General features: G+C 40.4%; 2 protein-coding genes across 3 annotated transcripts in view; both read left to right on the top strand.

Moving 5' to 3' along the window:
* Nucleotides 1-1,957: 1,957 nt before the first annotated feature.
* On the top strand, nt 1,958-7,033 carry ptchd3a (patched domain containing 3a). The gene is made up of 4 exons (XM_055020855.1): nt 1,958-2,685; nt 4,157-4,278; nt 5,117-5,262; nt 5,346-7,033. The coding sequence occupies exons 1-4, from the start codon at nt 1,972-1,974 to the stop codon at nt 6,914-6,916; spliced, it is 2,553 nt and encodes an 850-aa protein (XP_054876830.1). The 5' UTR covers nt 1,958-1,971; the 3' UTR covers nt 6,917-7,033.
* Nucleotides 7,034-9,131: 2,098 nt separating this feature from the next.
* The window catches only part of gpr158a (G protein-coupled receptor 158a), a 58,065-nt gene continuing 52,429 nt past the window's right edge, over nt 9,132-14,767 (top strand). For both annotated transcript variants that reach the window (XM_055020949.1, XM_055020948.1), the window contains exon 1: nt 9,132-10,161. In XM_055020949.1, coding sequence (XP_054876924.1) covers nt 9,335-10,161 — 827 coding nt within the window. In that variant the 5' untranslated portion in view covers nt 9,132-9,334. The remainder of the gene's footprint in view (nt 10,162-14,767) is intronic.

The raw sequence follows: 14,767 nt of genomic DNA, 5'->3' as shown, positions 1-14,767 counted from the left end.
TGTTGCTCAGCATCTAGTGACCCATGGCTGGCTGAGCAGGGATAATTGCAGGTACCAGCCTTTCCCCATCTTCATAATGTGAACTTTTGGCATAATGGATGCTGCTTTTTCACAGGGGAAGGAAACTGGAGGACAGAGGAGGAAATGAACTTGTTGAAAACCCGGTGGGTTACACTTCGACTCGATGAGAGTCCATCCTTCCACTGTCAATACCTAAACTGGCTAACACCATTAACTGGGATAATATTGATAACATTGAAGTGCCATCCAGTAATTCTCAACATCCTGTTCACTTCTGAAGCCAAATAGCCTCAACACTAATTTACACCTAGCATGTCTCTGAAAAGTAGGAAAAAAGAAACAGGAGGGGGTGAGGAAGGTGTCAGAAGGAGCGTTCAATCTGAAAATAACTGTTGGTGTTGGGATTGAACTCATTTACATTTTGAAGCAAACTCATGGCTAAGCAACACTAAAAGTGCCAGGTTATTTTTAAGTATCTTTATTAGACCTTACATGATAGTCCAAGACAATGATTCAATTAAAGGTGAGCTGAATAAATGAAGATTGTTAAATGAAAATACATTGACTCGATGTCTTCATTGAGCTTCTGGCTCCTATCTGTCAGATTTTCTCCCTGTGATAAAAGAGCTGGAATGCATCCATCAGTCATAGAATAATACAAGAAATGACCTTGATAGATCTCTGTGAGATAAGATAGGAGTGTCGCCTTGACTGAGAATGACAGCTGATTGACAGGCGTTAAATTACAGCAAAGCTTGGAAACCTAGTTATGACTGATTCCCTCTCCAAATCTGATGAAATCTTAAAAATGACATTTATAATACTTTATCATAACTCACAATTATGCTGTTTCAATTAGTACAACCAAGAGTCCTTTGGGTTGCTCCCCAAAAGCATCTAAAAATGGTTTGTAGACCTGATGGTTTATTTGGCACAGCAATATGAGTTGAAACACTTCAGACCTGAATGTGTTGGGGAAATTCAATGTTCATTGGCAGATATTTGAGATCAGAGATCTTCTGTCCTGTTCAGCAGGACTTTGAATCTATGTACTCTAAATCAATTAGATCAGTTTGTTGAACTTTATTCTGTTTCTTCTTTTGTTTGTGTTTTCTTTTTTAGTTTTTGTTTCATTCTTGATTGAGTTGGACCTTCAAAAGTAGTTAACCTGGTTGAAGAAAACAGATGGTAAGGTTTAAAGAGACTCCCCAGAGTAACTTTTTGCCTTTTCTGGAACAGGGTATGTATTGTCAGGTTGAAAAGACTCAAAGTTTAAAAATATTTAATGGTCTACCCTTTACCCCAGCCATTTTTGTAGTAATTCTTACAAACATCAATTTAAAGCTTCAGTCATCTGGGTGTAAGGTCTTAGTGCTGTGATAGCTGAAGCGCGGCAGAGAGCAAAGAATCTTGACGTCAACAATTGTTGTGAAACAAATTTCCAAGATGTCCCACATTTATTAACTCTTAGAAAGTCTGGGTCATGCAGCACAAGACGAGACATAAAAAAGTAAATATCCTGTTGTTAAATCTGTCTACACAACCTATAAAATTGGTTAACCTTTAAACTCCAGTACAATAAATCCATTGAGCAATGACTTTCAGGATTCTTTTATTGCTTTCTTTTAGTGACTTACCACCTTTAACAGGCAGTTTCACATCTCAAAGGTGCAACAATTATGGTAGTAATTAACAATGACATGACCAGTCCTTTATATGTCTGCTACTTATGGTAATAAATAGCAGACAACCAATGACATGTCGTAATTGGTTTCTCTGGTCTTGGGTTTTGTCTTGCCCAACTTTTAAAATCTTTTTACGGTGGCTGCTTATCAGTGTTACCGGAAGGAGCCTCATTAGCAGCAGCGCTTTCCCTGACTTTGACTTCCTTGAAAGATTGTTCCAGTCTTTATAAGGAATGCTGCCCATTCCTGTTCAAGTCTTCCAGGAATGAAGATGGGCTCCAGACGCACAGACTGCCTCTCTCGGCCTCTGTCAAACTTTTTTGAAAAACTTGGCTCCACAGTTGGCTCCTATCCACTTTATTTCTTTGTCATTCCCATCTTAATCACAGCGTTTCTTAGTGGGGGTTTTGTTTTTCTCAAAGACAGAGAAGACAATGATCTTGAGCGCCAGTTTACCCCCAAGAAAGGACCCTCAAAGGCAACGAGGGCTTTTGTTCGGGAAAACTTTCCGTACAATACCTCCATGTTTTCTGAGAACCGCTTGTACGACAAGGGGAACTTTGCATCCCTCATTGCTGTCTCAAAGAACAACAATATTTTGGAAAGCTCCGACTTTGAGGACATCGTCAGACTAAACAAGAAGATTCTAGACATTTCTGTGGACAAAAAGGGGTTGGGATTCAGCCAGGTGTGTGCCAAAGCCAATGGAAAGTGCTTCTCAAACATCATCCTGGAACTCATCGATGGCAATAAAACCGGCATCACCTATCCAGAACACAACCACGGGTCCGAGTTAGTCTTCCTGGGTTCTGCTCTTGGTGGAGTGGTAACAGATGCTAACAGCACCATCCAGAGGGCTCAAGCTTTGAAGCTCTACTACTATTTAACCAGCCAAGAAAGTGAAGCCGAGGCTTCAAAGTTATGGCTGAGAGAATTTAAAGCTCTGCTGTCGGATGAGATGGACAGGAAAAACATTGAAGTATGTATTACTCCCATTTTATTTCATTTGTTTAGTCAAAACATTTCATATCCACACTTTTACTTTAAATGGGATTAGAAACTTTAATATATGAATCTGAAAGATTTGTAGATTTGTTGTTGGGTAAAAAGCTTTCAAAACCAATCTGTATTAATGCCATTTTGTCAAATCAGGTTATACCTATGACTGAACACATTTTTCTCGACAACTGAAAAATGTGTTCAGTTTCACAACTGCTAAACCTGTACAATTAGAAAATCACATAAAGGGAACCTGTTATGTAAAACTGGCATTTTTGTACCTCTATTTGGATGTCAATTGCTTCTAAAAACAGTTCAGACACTCAAAAAACAAAACAACTGCTTTTTGGGGCAATAACTTAATGTTTTTGGGTGTCTGGAAAATTAGCTGTTTGAAAAAATCACCTGATAAGTCACATTCAACAGTCTTTGCAGTTACTTAGCAATTCCAACTCAGCCCATCCTGTTAACTAGTAACCCTCGCAAAGATTCAGTGTATAAGCAGAACTGAGCAGAATAAAATCTGATTATCAAAATTTATTTTGTGCCAAAAACAGCACACAAAGATCTCCCTCACATTTCCCAAAGACCTTTTGACAATCTTCAAGATAGTAAAGTTATTGTCATTGCTGCTTTGCAGCAACAAATGTCTAGTTTTGAATCCTAGCCAAAATGTTCTGTGTATAGATATTTTAAAGACTGTTGCAGAAATGTAGACTTTGTTTTTATTTATTTAAAAAGGACACAGGTGACTGGAAACTTTGAAACAGAAAATGTGCCAATATTTAAAACTGTTAAAAAGGTTTTGTGTTGGTCTTAATAAATCTTAAATCCTGAGGAACAAACAATAATTATTATTTATATATTTTTTTCTAAGTGGAAAAGTAAATAATTTCTCCATCAGACTGATTTATTGACTGACTGAGATAATTTGACAAAGCTTAACATTGCAGCTATTAATTTATTGTGCTAACAATTTAGTTTTTGGCTTGTTTGGAAATCAAAATTGTTGATGCTTTGTGCTAAACTGAAAAATCTTTTGTATTTTTTGTATAGATTCAACTAGAAACAAAAGAAAATTTTCTGTTTTAGTTTCAGTTCTTTGCTGTTCTGATTTCTTTTTGCTTAAACTGGACAGTGTGCTATAACGCGTAAAAAGAAGCCAAAGTCCAAGGAAGAAAATGGAAAATAACATCTTTAAATGTAAATTGATAATATAAAAACAGTTTAAATTTAAGGTATTTTAACAGTTCGTAAACTGTGCTCTTGCTTTTTGTGAGAAAAACATGAATGTTTACCGTGTGGTAAGAGGCATAGATGTGTATTTCCACATAAATTGTTCTTTGTTTTTGAAAATCTCCTGCAATCCAAACCATGTTGCCACTGCGGTGCAGCTTAAATCACAACATTTGTGCGAAACATGATTTTCTTTCTGCTGTGCTGCTTTGCAGGTCTCTTACTACACCTCTAAATCCAAGCAGGAGGAGATCGACAGCCACACCATAGATGGGTTCCCTTTATTCCTCATCACTTACGCCTGCGCTATAAGCTTCTCTGTGATATCCTGCCTGAGGTAAGGAGTGATCAGCGGCTGCCACGCAGAGTCAAACGCAGGACACAGAGAGCTGTTATTTATCAGTTTGAGTGATGAAAGAGTGACAAACACAGGAAACACTGAATAATTTCTGACTTAATGGGCTCAAAGATGAGTTGCTATAAATAAAAGCACTTAATGTCAGTGTGTGTGTATAAGGGGTAAAATAAAAATGTAAGAAAAAGTTTTAATTTTGCAAACTTCATAAAAAATTTGATGTATATTATTTAATTTGTGAATTCTTGCAGAAGTTTCACATAAAGTAATATAAAAAATTGCAACTTGAAATGTTTTGATATCCAGAGATTTCTATAAATGTAACTTTTATTTTAAAAAATATTTTCTTTTTACATTTTTGTTGAAACTGTCATTATGTCGTGACAGTATGTTATGAGACAGATAATCATTGAGCTCCTCTGTCTTCTCCCAGGGCTAATTAGAAACAACCAGTCGGTCATTAGCATTGTCAATCACCGCTCATGCTAGCTATGCTACAACTAGCATGTCCTGTTGAGAACCCTAGGCTACTTAGCATGGTCATGGTTTTTATGTATCTGTAAGTTGTTTTTTGACAATTAGCATGTCTACAAGCGGGTACCCAATGTTGATTGACAACATTAAGACCCTCCTCCTGGCTTTGATTGGTTATCGGGAGCAACAGACAGCAGTAGTAGCTCATAGAGAAGATTAATGTTTTCACAGATTATCTGACTCATAACTTCACAACAGGGTAAAAACAAACTCTTTATGTAAGTTGCATACTGCAGCTTCAATAAAATAATATATATCATAAATAATTGTTTAACATCCCTGGCAGATCGGACCATGTCAGGAACAAAATGTGGGTGGCTGTTTTTGGTGTTTTAACCTCTGGGTTAGCAGTCATCTCCTCTTTCGGCTTGCTGCTTTACATCGGAGTGCCGTTTGTCATAACCGTGGCCAACTCTCCTTTTTTAATACTTGGTGAGGAAGCAAAACAACATCTTTCTAATTCAACATCATTTGAGCAGATGCTAAAACAAGCATGTAATTTTTATTTTTCCTAGGAATTGGCCTGAACAACATGTTCATCATGGTGTCCGACTGGCAGCACAGCCATGTGAACGACCCCGTACCGAAGCGGATGGGTCACACCTACAAGGAAGCGGTGATGTCCATCACCATCACCGCCTTGACTGACGTTCCCAAGTTCTTCATTGGCGTCATGTCTGACTTCCCGTCAGTGCAGTCCTTCTGTCTGTACACCGCCACCTCCATCATATTCTGCTACATCTACACCATCACCTTCTTTGGTGCCTTCATGGCTTTAAACGGCAGGCGAGAGGCTAGCAACCGGCACTGGCTAACCTGCATGAAAGTCCCATCAGAGAAGTTGGTGAACCAGACGGAGATGTACAACATCTGCTGCGTGGGAGGCAGCTACGATAAGCTCACAGGAGCGGAGAAAAAACAACCAGTGAGTAATTTCTTTAAGGATTACTACGGACCTTGTTTGATGAAACCATGGGTTAAAGGCATAGTAGTCCTTGTTTATCTGGCGTATTTAGCTACGAGCGTGTTTGGATGTTTCCATATTCAGCAGGGAATTGAACTTTATGATCTGGCAGCTGATGACTCTCATGTTACAAAATTCATCATTAAAGACAGGAAGTATTTTTATGATTATGGCCCATCTGTTATGGTCATTGTAAAAGGGAATTTGGCCTACTGGGATAAGGATAAAAGATCTCAACTTCAGGCATGCATAGAAGACTTTAAAGAGCTCCACTTCATTGATAGAGACGTCTACACATCCTGGTTGGACTCTTACTTGTCTTATGGTCAAGAGAAACATCTAAACCTCGATGATAAGAATGTTTTTCTCTCAAATCTGCCTCCATTTTTTGATTTATATCCATATTTTAAGCAAGATGTGAACCAGACCGGAGATGCCATTCATGCATCCCGGTTTTTCATCCAAACTGTGAATATTACCAAAGCCAGCGAGGAAATTGAAATGCTCAAAATCCTCAAATCTACTGTAGGTAGATGCCAGGCAGCATCTTTATTGGTCTACAACCATGAGTTTATCTACTTTGACCAGTACGACGTTGTGGTGAAGAGCACCATTAAAAACGTCGGGGTTATCACGGCTGTGATGTTCGTCGTCTCTCTCCTGCTGATTCCCAACCCGGTCTGCTCCTTGTTGGTCACTTGTTCGATCGGTTCAGTCACTGCTGGGGTCAATGGGTTCATGGCTCTTTGGAACATCACTCTGGACTCCATATCCATGATCGTCTTCACCATCTGCATTGGATTCACCGTGGACTTTTCTGCTCACATGTCCTATGCCTTTGTCTCCAGTGAGAAGCCCCGTCCCAAAGACAAGGCCGTGGACGCTCTGTCCAGTCTGGGTTACCCCATCGTTCAAGGTGCCCTGTCCACAGTTTTAGGCGTATCAGTGTTGTCCATGTCTGAATTTCATACCTTCAGGACCTTCTTCAAGATTTTTTTCCTGGTCATGTTTATTGGGATGGTTCATGGCCTTGTTTTTATGCCGGTATTCCTGTCAGCTGGTACATGCTGCGCAGATAAAGACGAAAAGCAAGAGGACGATTTAAAATCCAGTAAATTTTGACCACTGGAGGGATGGTTGGACCATTTTAGGCTCAATGACTGAATGTACATATATTTTAAGTTATTTTCATTTGTTGTCTGGGATTAATAATGTATTTTCCAGTATTGCAAATAAATGTCACAGCATTTGATTTTGTTGCATCATTTTGTGCTTCTGAGGTTTATGTATCTGCAAAATAAATAAAAACGACAAGCTATTTCAGACTTACCCAACAACAGTCCATCACAAGGCCAGCACAGACCCACTAAGAACCACTGAACACACACAAACCTTAGTGATTTAAAATGATTGAACAGGTTTTAATACCAGGCAAAGATACCCTGAGCAAATACAAAAATGCAGTTTACGTTTACAAAAACTCTATAAAATAATACAGGTGTATTTGTTAGTGTTAACTAGTGTGTTTGGAATTTTAAGGGACTTTACAAGAAAAAAGTTGATTAAATAAAAGCATATCTAGTCCAATTGATCGTATTTATCAAAAAATGCAGTCAAGTTGAGTTTATTATTGAAATTGGTTAAGTTTCAATAATATGACCATTTATGACAATGATTGGTTTGAAATCACTTTTCGTTGCCAATTATTATTGTTTGTTTGGATTAGTGTATCCTGTTAAGGATATGTAAGTGTTTAGAAACAAAAGCCAAGAGATCTTCCAGGTCTGACTTGAAATATCTTCCATCTTTCCACGGAGCACTTGGGTCGACTCTGGGCTCTGCCACCCTCCGTCACGCCTGTCTTCTCTCACCACTGGACGAGATGCTTCTGGTCCACACAGCGTGACGTGACAGGCCCAAACACCCTCAGGGGAAAAGGAAGATGGATGAAATTTAAGAGCTGAACCTAGGAAGCAAAAAAGAATGACAATGAGGAGAATAGCTTGTTTTTATCAAACCCTGATTAATTCAGCAAACATGTTTAATGTCAATTTTTCTTGTATCTTGGGTAATAAATTACATTAAATAGTTTAAAGTTGTTAATGAATTCAGGTGTCAAACTTACTGAAGGGAAAACGCAGTAAGAAAGAAAAAAATGATCACCTATTTTCTATTCTATGACTGAAATTGCTCTCTAACTTATGCTAGCAGCGAGCTAATGTAGCTAAAGTTAGCTTTTAAAGTAACAGAAACAACAAGCTGACATTCTGATTTTACATTTGATTCTATGCTGAGTAATGAACAGAGGATAAATAATCTTCTGGAGTTTGTTCTACTTTTAAACTAATGTTTAAAAGGAGTTTATCTATTCACACGTTTAGCAGCTGGCTAAGCGACATGCTAGCAGCTAGTGCTAGTATTAGTTTAGCTGTGGCATAAAAACTATTTAAGTTGTTCATATTTAATGTCAGTTTTTTGTAAATATTGAGAAACTTTACATACAAGATATAGTTGGTTAGAAACTAATTACATGGACTCAGTTATATTTACATAATTACAAAATACTTTTAGGAGTATTTGTACTATTTTATATTTAAATATTAAATCAATTACTCAGTACTTGGGTATACTTTTTACCAAATACTTCTTTACTCTAAAGTAATTTCTTGGACGGCTACTCTTGATTTTTACTTCAGTAAAAACATGTTGAAATAGTTGAGTAGCCTATTTTTTGGTACTCTGCCCAGCTCTGAGTATGAATAGGGATACTTCATAATTAAGTTACTCAAGTAAAAGTAAAGAAGTAGGCTACAGCGTAAAAATGTATTTTTACTCAAGTGAAAGTAACTGAGTAAAAATAACCACCAGCTCTGTGTAAATCCGGTTCTCATTTGGAGTAAATCAGGCGCTTTCCTCTCCGGCTGCCTCAGCACCCTGGACAGCGGCTCTCCGCTCCACCAAACGCGGCTCGGTGATTGACAGAAGCGGCGGCCATAGGCGGACCGATGCCGCTCCCGGAGCCCTATGAGGCGGACGGGAAGACTTGGAGGGGGCGCTCGGATCCTGACGCGGTTCTCCCCGGCTTCCATAGGCCCGCTCGGTGTTTGCCGCGGTCGGAAGAGGGCGGAGTGCGTTTTGCTCATCCAAGTGAGGAGCTCCCTGACTTTTAAGAAATATATAAATATAATAACAACAAGGCTCTTTCTCTAGCCCTCCCTCCTTCCTTCCGTGTCGTTTTGATTCAGTGTATGTAGCCCACACGCAGGGGGAGAACATCCGCCGCACAGCAGAGCCAAGACTGAGGGGGGATCTTCAACATCAACAAGCTGCATGAGGCATCTCTGACAAGAGAGAAAAGAAGGACTATCTGCCTGATTCCAGCAATAGAGGTGCAGGTGTTTCAGAAATATCCTACAAGTGGTGATGCGATGGTTTAGAGGAGCAGTTTTGGTCGATTCTTCACATCACGCCCGCCCGACGACGCTGTAAAATCCCCCCGCTTCCTCTTCAGACATCTGTGGACGCTTTCTGCAGGGGGAGATGGCTGTTTTCCGGCTCTCGTTGCTGCTGCATGTGGGCTTTGTGATCGGGTCGAGCCGGTTCGACGCGGACCGGTCAGCCGTCGGGGAGGTGGAGGCGAACCTGGGCGCTCGGCTGGCGCACCTCCGTGCGCCTCGCCTCGTTCCCGGGGAGAAAGCGGAGGAGCATCTGCCCCGGGTGGTCACGGCTTTCCTGCACACGGGGGACTCGACCACCTTAAGCCACGCCAACTGCTCGAGAAAGTACGAGCTCACCTCTCTGCTGCGTGGAAGGTCACACGAAACCCCGCATTACTCCATGAGCGGCGTGTTGGAGACGGTGCTGCACGCAACCAACTTCCTCACCATGATCCTGCAAGCCAACAGGTCCAGGGAGCACAACCTGCGGCGAGACATGGAGTGGTACCAAGCCCTGGTGAGGAGCATCCTGGAAGGGGACGCCAAGATCCACCGGGCGTTGGTCACTTTCGGCGGAGATGCGTCGTTTGCGGGGCCCCCGGTGCTCCTCCAAGCCACCAGGGCCGGCGGGGAGATTGTGCTCCAAGATCTCCCCCGCATGGCGCGCCGCCATCTGCACAACCGCACCGCGGACACCGAGTGGTACCACGGGATGAGGGAGAAGCAGGAGCCCAGGTTCCACAAAAGGGTTCTGAGTAAAGGTGGTGACGGACCACCGGAAAGAGCCGAGAGTTTCATCCCGGACCGAACGCATGTCAAGTGGTCTGCGCCTTACCTGGAGTGTGAAAATGGGAATTTTGTCCCCCGTTGGCTTCTGACCCTGTCCGCAGCTTTCTACGGCCTGAAGTCCAACCTGGACCCGGAGTTCAGGTAGAAACGCCGACAATTAACTTCAGTTTGTTAATAGAGTATAATTACTGTAATTTATGGGCCAACAGGTCCAATTCATGTCTAGTTATAATGTTCGACTCAGTTCTGCTCCGACTCAGCTTGGAAAAGTCTAGAGTTTAAGTTTAAGTCTGGATGGAAGAAGTAAGAATTTCCGGGCTTAATTGGCAAATCCAAACATTGTAACCATTCCACCATTATTCGATGCTTCGATTCATTACTTTGACGATTAATCCGTTAAAGTAATGGATTTCTTTCTTTTTAATTAAATTTTTAACATTTAATTTTTTGACATCAGAGTTATTTGTTTGCAGAAATGCATATAAATAACCAATTAACTTATTTTTTTAATAAGAAAATGAAACTTTTAAAATGCAGAACATTCCTTTAGTGTGTGCTTGATCATTCCGAGCAAAGGATGCAGAAAAACATTCCTCTAACATCATCCTGTGAAAAGTTCAGCCCTGTTTCACTACAATACTATGGAAGACTGATCTCTTGATTACTTTATGGATTAATTGATTAACAAATGAATAGAAAGGAACTTAAGAGATTTTTTATAGTAATTTGAACCAGGTGGTGCTAAAATTATGCCTATTGAGGAGGTTTGGCAAGAACATATTTGTAAATGTGTTTATAATTAGCATTTTTTTGCCTGTATAATGATTGCTAAATTAGTTGATTATTTCAATAATTGATCAATCACGATTAATCTCTTCAGCCCCAGTTCCATCTGTTTTAAAAAAAGGTCAGTTTATCCATCCAGTCAATTTTCATAATAAATTTATGATTTATTACTTTGTATACTGGTAAAAAATGTTATAAAGTCTTGATAAAATGAATAAATCCCATAATATTAACAGTTGAATCGAAGCCATTTGATGCTGTAACTATAAAGTGGTGAAAAGTTGGATTGAGTCATCAATTTTGCAGGAATCCCAAATAACTAAACTGTTTTGATAACATTTTATTCTCTTATGATTAACTAACATGAAGCACTATGTCGCCAATTAAAACAAATTAATAATATGTGACTTCAGATTGGTTTATTCAGCACTTCATTTCCGAATCTGGAGAGTCTTCCCTGAGCTGATTCCCCCTCCAGTCGCGCAGCCTCTCACCGACTTCCCTCTCCTTACAGGAGGGGGTTTCTCCTCTCCTCCAGTCTGACAAGGCGGCGGGATGCTAAAAATAACCTTGATGTTACTGGATGTAGCTGCGGTGGAAAACCTCTGGCTACAGGCCCTAATTCATTTTTCAGACTCACTCGTCTGGATGCTTTGCTGCACAGGAAGTGTCGCGTGTCATTTCTTTTTTTTTTTTCCATCCCCCTCCATGAGAAGCTGTTTCTAAAATCTGACAAATACAAACGAGGCAACTCTTAACGCCTTGGTTGCACCTTTATGCTATAAAATGCTGTTTTTTTCCTTTCAGAATCCACATGTGCTGGTGATTGGCTTGTTGTGTTGTGCTGCTTTTACTTGATCTTTAATTGATACGCTCGGGTTGCTCAGACACAAGCATTAATTGCAAATGAGACCAAAACCTGCGGTGATTACGCTGTAATAGGCTATCAGATAGCAGACATTATCCCAGTCCGAAGCCTCTCAGAGCAGCTTTACATGTTTAGACTGGAGCAATTTGATTGCAAATTCACAAAGCAGCGCCTGAGGTGATGAATGCGATCACACTCCCATCTTTTGTTAGCATCTGAAACTTCACTCCAAGAAAAAAAAATCTGGTTTACATTTTGTTATGCTGAATGCAAGTACATTCAAACATCGATTAGTAATTAAATGGTTGTAGAATTAAGTTGGTACTGTTTCTTATTGCCCTGCAGAGGGAAAGCTCATAATGATGAGCTTTGGTGAGCTTTTGATATGCTTTTGATGAGCTTGTGTTTGTTTGTTTTTATGTATTAAAAACAAACAAACAAAGCATTGCTGCTTAATTACTGCCGTTCTTTAGTTGGTCATATTTGGTCGTCTAAGCTAATTTACCTTTGGAGCCTTAGGCAGGTTGAAGCTAATATTTATTTCACAATTCAAGATGGATAGTCTTTTAAAGCTATGAAGTATAAATACAGAACACAGAGAAGAAGGTATGAAAGGTCAATGGATGGATGAATAGATGGATGGATGGATTAACAGTTGGGTGTTTGGATGGATGTTTTGCTTCTTGCTGATCTGTGTTTTTTATCGCTGATGAACCAAAATGTCCATCAGATGTGAGAAAATGACTGTGAAAATCAAACAAACTGAGTCTGCAGCGTTTTTGGGGCCGAATCCGAACCTGGAGTTAGAATTAAACCGATCGCATGCTTCCCTCCCGTCCTCTGTTCATTAGAGCCGATGCATTCGTTGGTGTTTTCACGTCACTGAAAACCTTCACAGCTTGATTTAATGCTCAGCTTTGAAATTCAAATTACATCCTCAAATAGGCTTAAAGTGTTCTCTTAATAATAGTGGAGCATTTGAGGGCCACAAAGAAATCCTTTGTTCTTCTGAATACTTTCTGTCACGTCTCATTTCTCTGTTTGTTTGTCAGCCGTCCTTCAGATGCATCAGTGGGAAAAACGCTGGTTGGTTTAGCCAGTAGCTTCTTCAGACACCAGCTCTCCTCATTTTCCCTCCAGATAAATACACAATCAATACCAGGATGAATTAATAATGAATGATGTAGAACAACAGCTCTGCACGGACGATGTGTATTTCCAGCCTCTTAGTGATTCCGGTTTCAGGTGATGATGTTGCAAGAAGCAAGGTGACTTCTTAGTACTTTGTCTGTCCTCGTTCTCTGATTGCATTAATTCTCTGACTGTTTCATACAGCTTGTATGACAAAGGATGTTTTCACACCTGATAGACTCATAGACTTGATTCAATTTGCGAAGAAAATGTAACATTTGTTACATTTCCAGTTAGCGGTTTGCTGTCACACTTCACTGTATCAAAAGAAAAACCTGTTCCCCTCCTCACCTGTGGTGGCACTACACCAAGAACCATTGAAAGATGCTCAGATGCACAAAAAGGCACTAAACTTTGTTGATATTCCACTAATGTTGAAAAAGCAAAATTTTGCAATCAGATGTGATAAGTGATTTAAAAAAAACCCATCATCCTCGCACCACTTCCTGTCGTCTATTTCATCATTTCTGCCAGTAGTATGTCTTGTTGGACAACATTCACCTTCATCTCTGGATCACTTTTGTTGCCAACCCATATGATTCATTCTATGCTGAAAAAAACCGTCTAGTGTGACCATGTCTTAAATTTCAGATATGGTCTTAAAAAGTCTTAATTTTGAGTTGCAGAAACTTTCAGAAACCCCGATATAAAGGAATGAGTGCTGACTCCAGACTTTTCCCTTATTTTAAATCCACCTGCTGTTTCCGAGAAGGTGTAAGATATCACACTGCTCATGCTTTATCTCTTTTTCCTGCTAACTTCCTACAAAACTGCCTATGTTTTCAAGCTGTTAGTGTGTATACGTGTTGATGGTATTGTTGGAGTTTCAGACATTTTGTGGAGTGATGCTGCGCCGTCCTAATTGGCAGATCACTCTGAGCTCAGATGCAATGCCGAAGACACAAAGTGGAGACGCACAGGAAGAAAAATGAGTCAGCAGGTGGTGAACAGACTTCAAACTCACCTTGCACAGCAGAAGCTGTAATTGCTTTAGGAAGGGGAAGCTCACATAGAAGCAGCAGCAAAATAAGAGAAATTCATTGAATTTGACTGAGAAATGCAGACGTATGATGGAGATTTTTCAAGAGGCTAAATGGGCTCTAAACAGACAGCAGATTTCTCATTATTAGGGCTTCGCTTTGCTTCCATATATGTGTGTAAAACCAGCTGTAAAGTTGGACGGCTTGACTTCGATGGGAGGCCATGAGCTCCAGGAGGACCTGGCAGCATCTGCTTCCATGGACACCGTCCAGAAACAAATAGGAAGAAACTCCCAACAGTTCCCGAGGCTAAACGCGATCAAGCTTGATGCTAACTCGAGCCGAAGCAGTGTAGGTGTTAAAAAAACGAGGCGCTTCATGATGAGAAACAGTGAAGATCTGCAGCAAAGCATAGCAACAAGAGTCCTGCTGAAGTATTCCACTTTAGCTTTCTGACCCAATGAGGACAGAGGAATGAGAGGAGAAGTTGAAGTGAGCGTGACCTCGGAGCGAGCGGGGGTTAAAGACCCCCGAGGTGATCCTCCTGACGTCAGTGGGGCTCCGCGGCTCAGTCAGGTGGCCTGTTGATGCGTTGCCCTCAGCCTCTAAATGTCAGAGTTTCAGAAAATAGAAGCACTCAGGCTTTCTGCTGCGAACACAGAGATGTATGCGCTTGATGTTACTGGAGAAACTGGGGAAAATTTTTTAGCTTTATTCACATAAATTGAGTATTTGAATTCACCCCATGGATTGATTTAGTTTATTTGCAAAATAGCTCAAGCCTTGTTGACTGGATGGAGAATGTAATGTGGACACCAGATTTAACAATTTAGATTTATGTCTGTACTTTGGGTAGGCTATGCTAACTAATGTTAGCATTGCATCCTGCTGAAAAACCTCTGCACTGCAAAACCACAAAATC

Source organism: Poeciliopsis prolifica, unplaced genomic scaffold, assembly GCF_027474105.1.
Source record: "Poeciliopsis prolifica strain line A6 unplaced genomic scaffold, Auburn_PproV2 SCAFFOLD072, whole genome shotgun sequence".
Lineage (NCBI taxonomy): Eukaryota > Metazoa > Chordata > Actinopteri > Cyprinodontiformes > Poeciliidae > Poeciliopsis > Poeciliopsis prolifica.
Note: the sequence above shows the minus strand (reverse complement) of the source record. Positions and strands in the feature narration are given on the sequence as shown.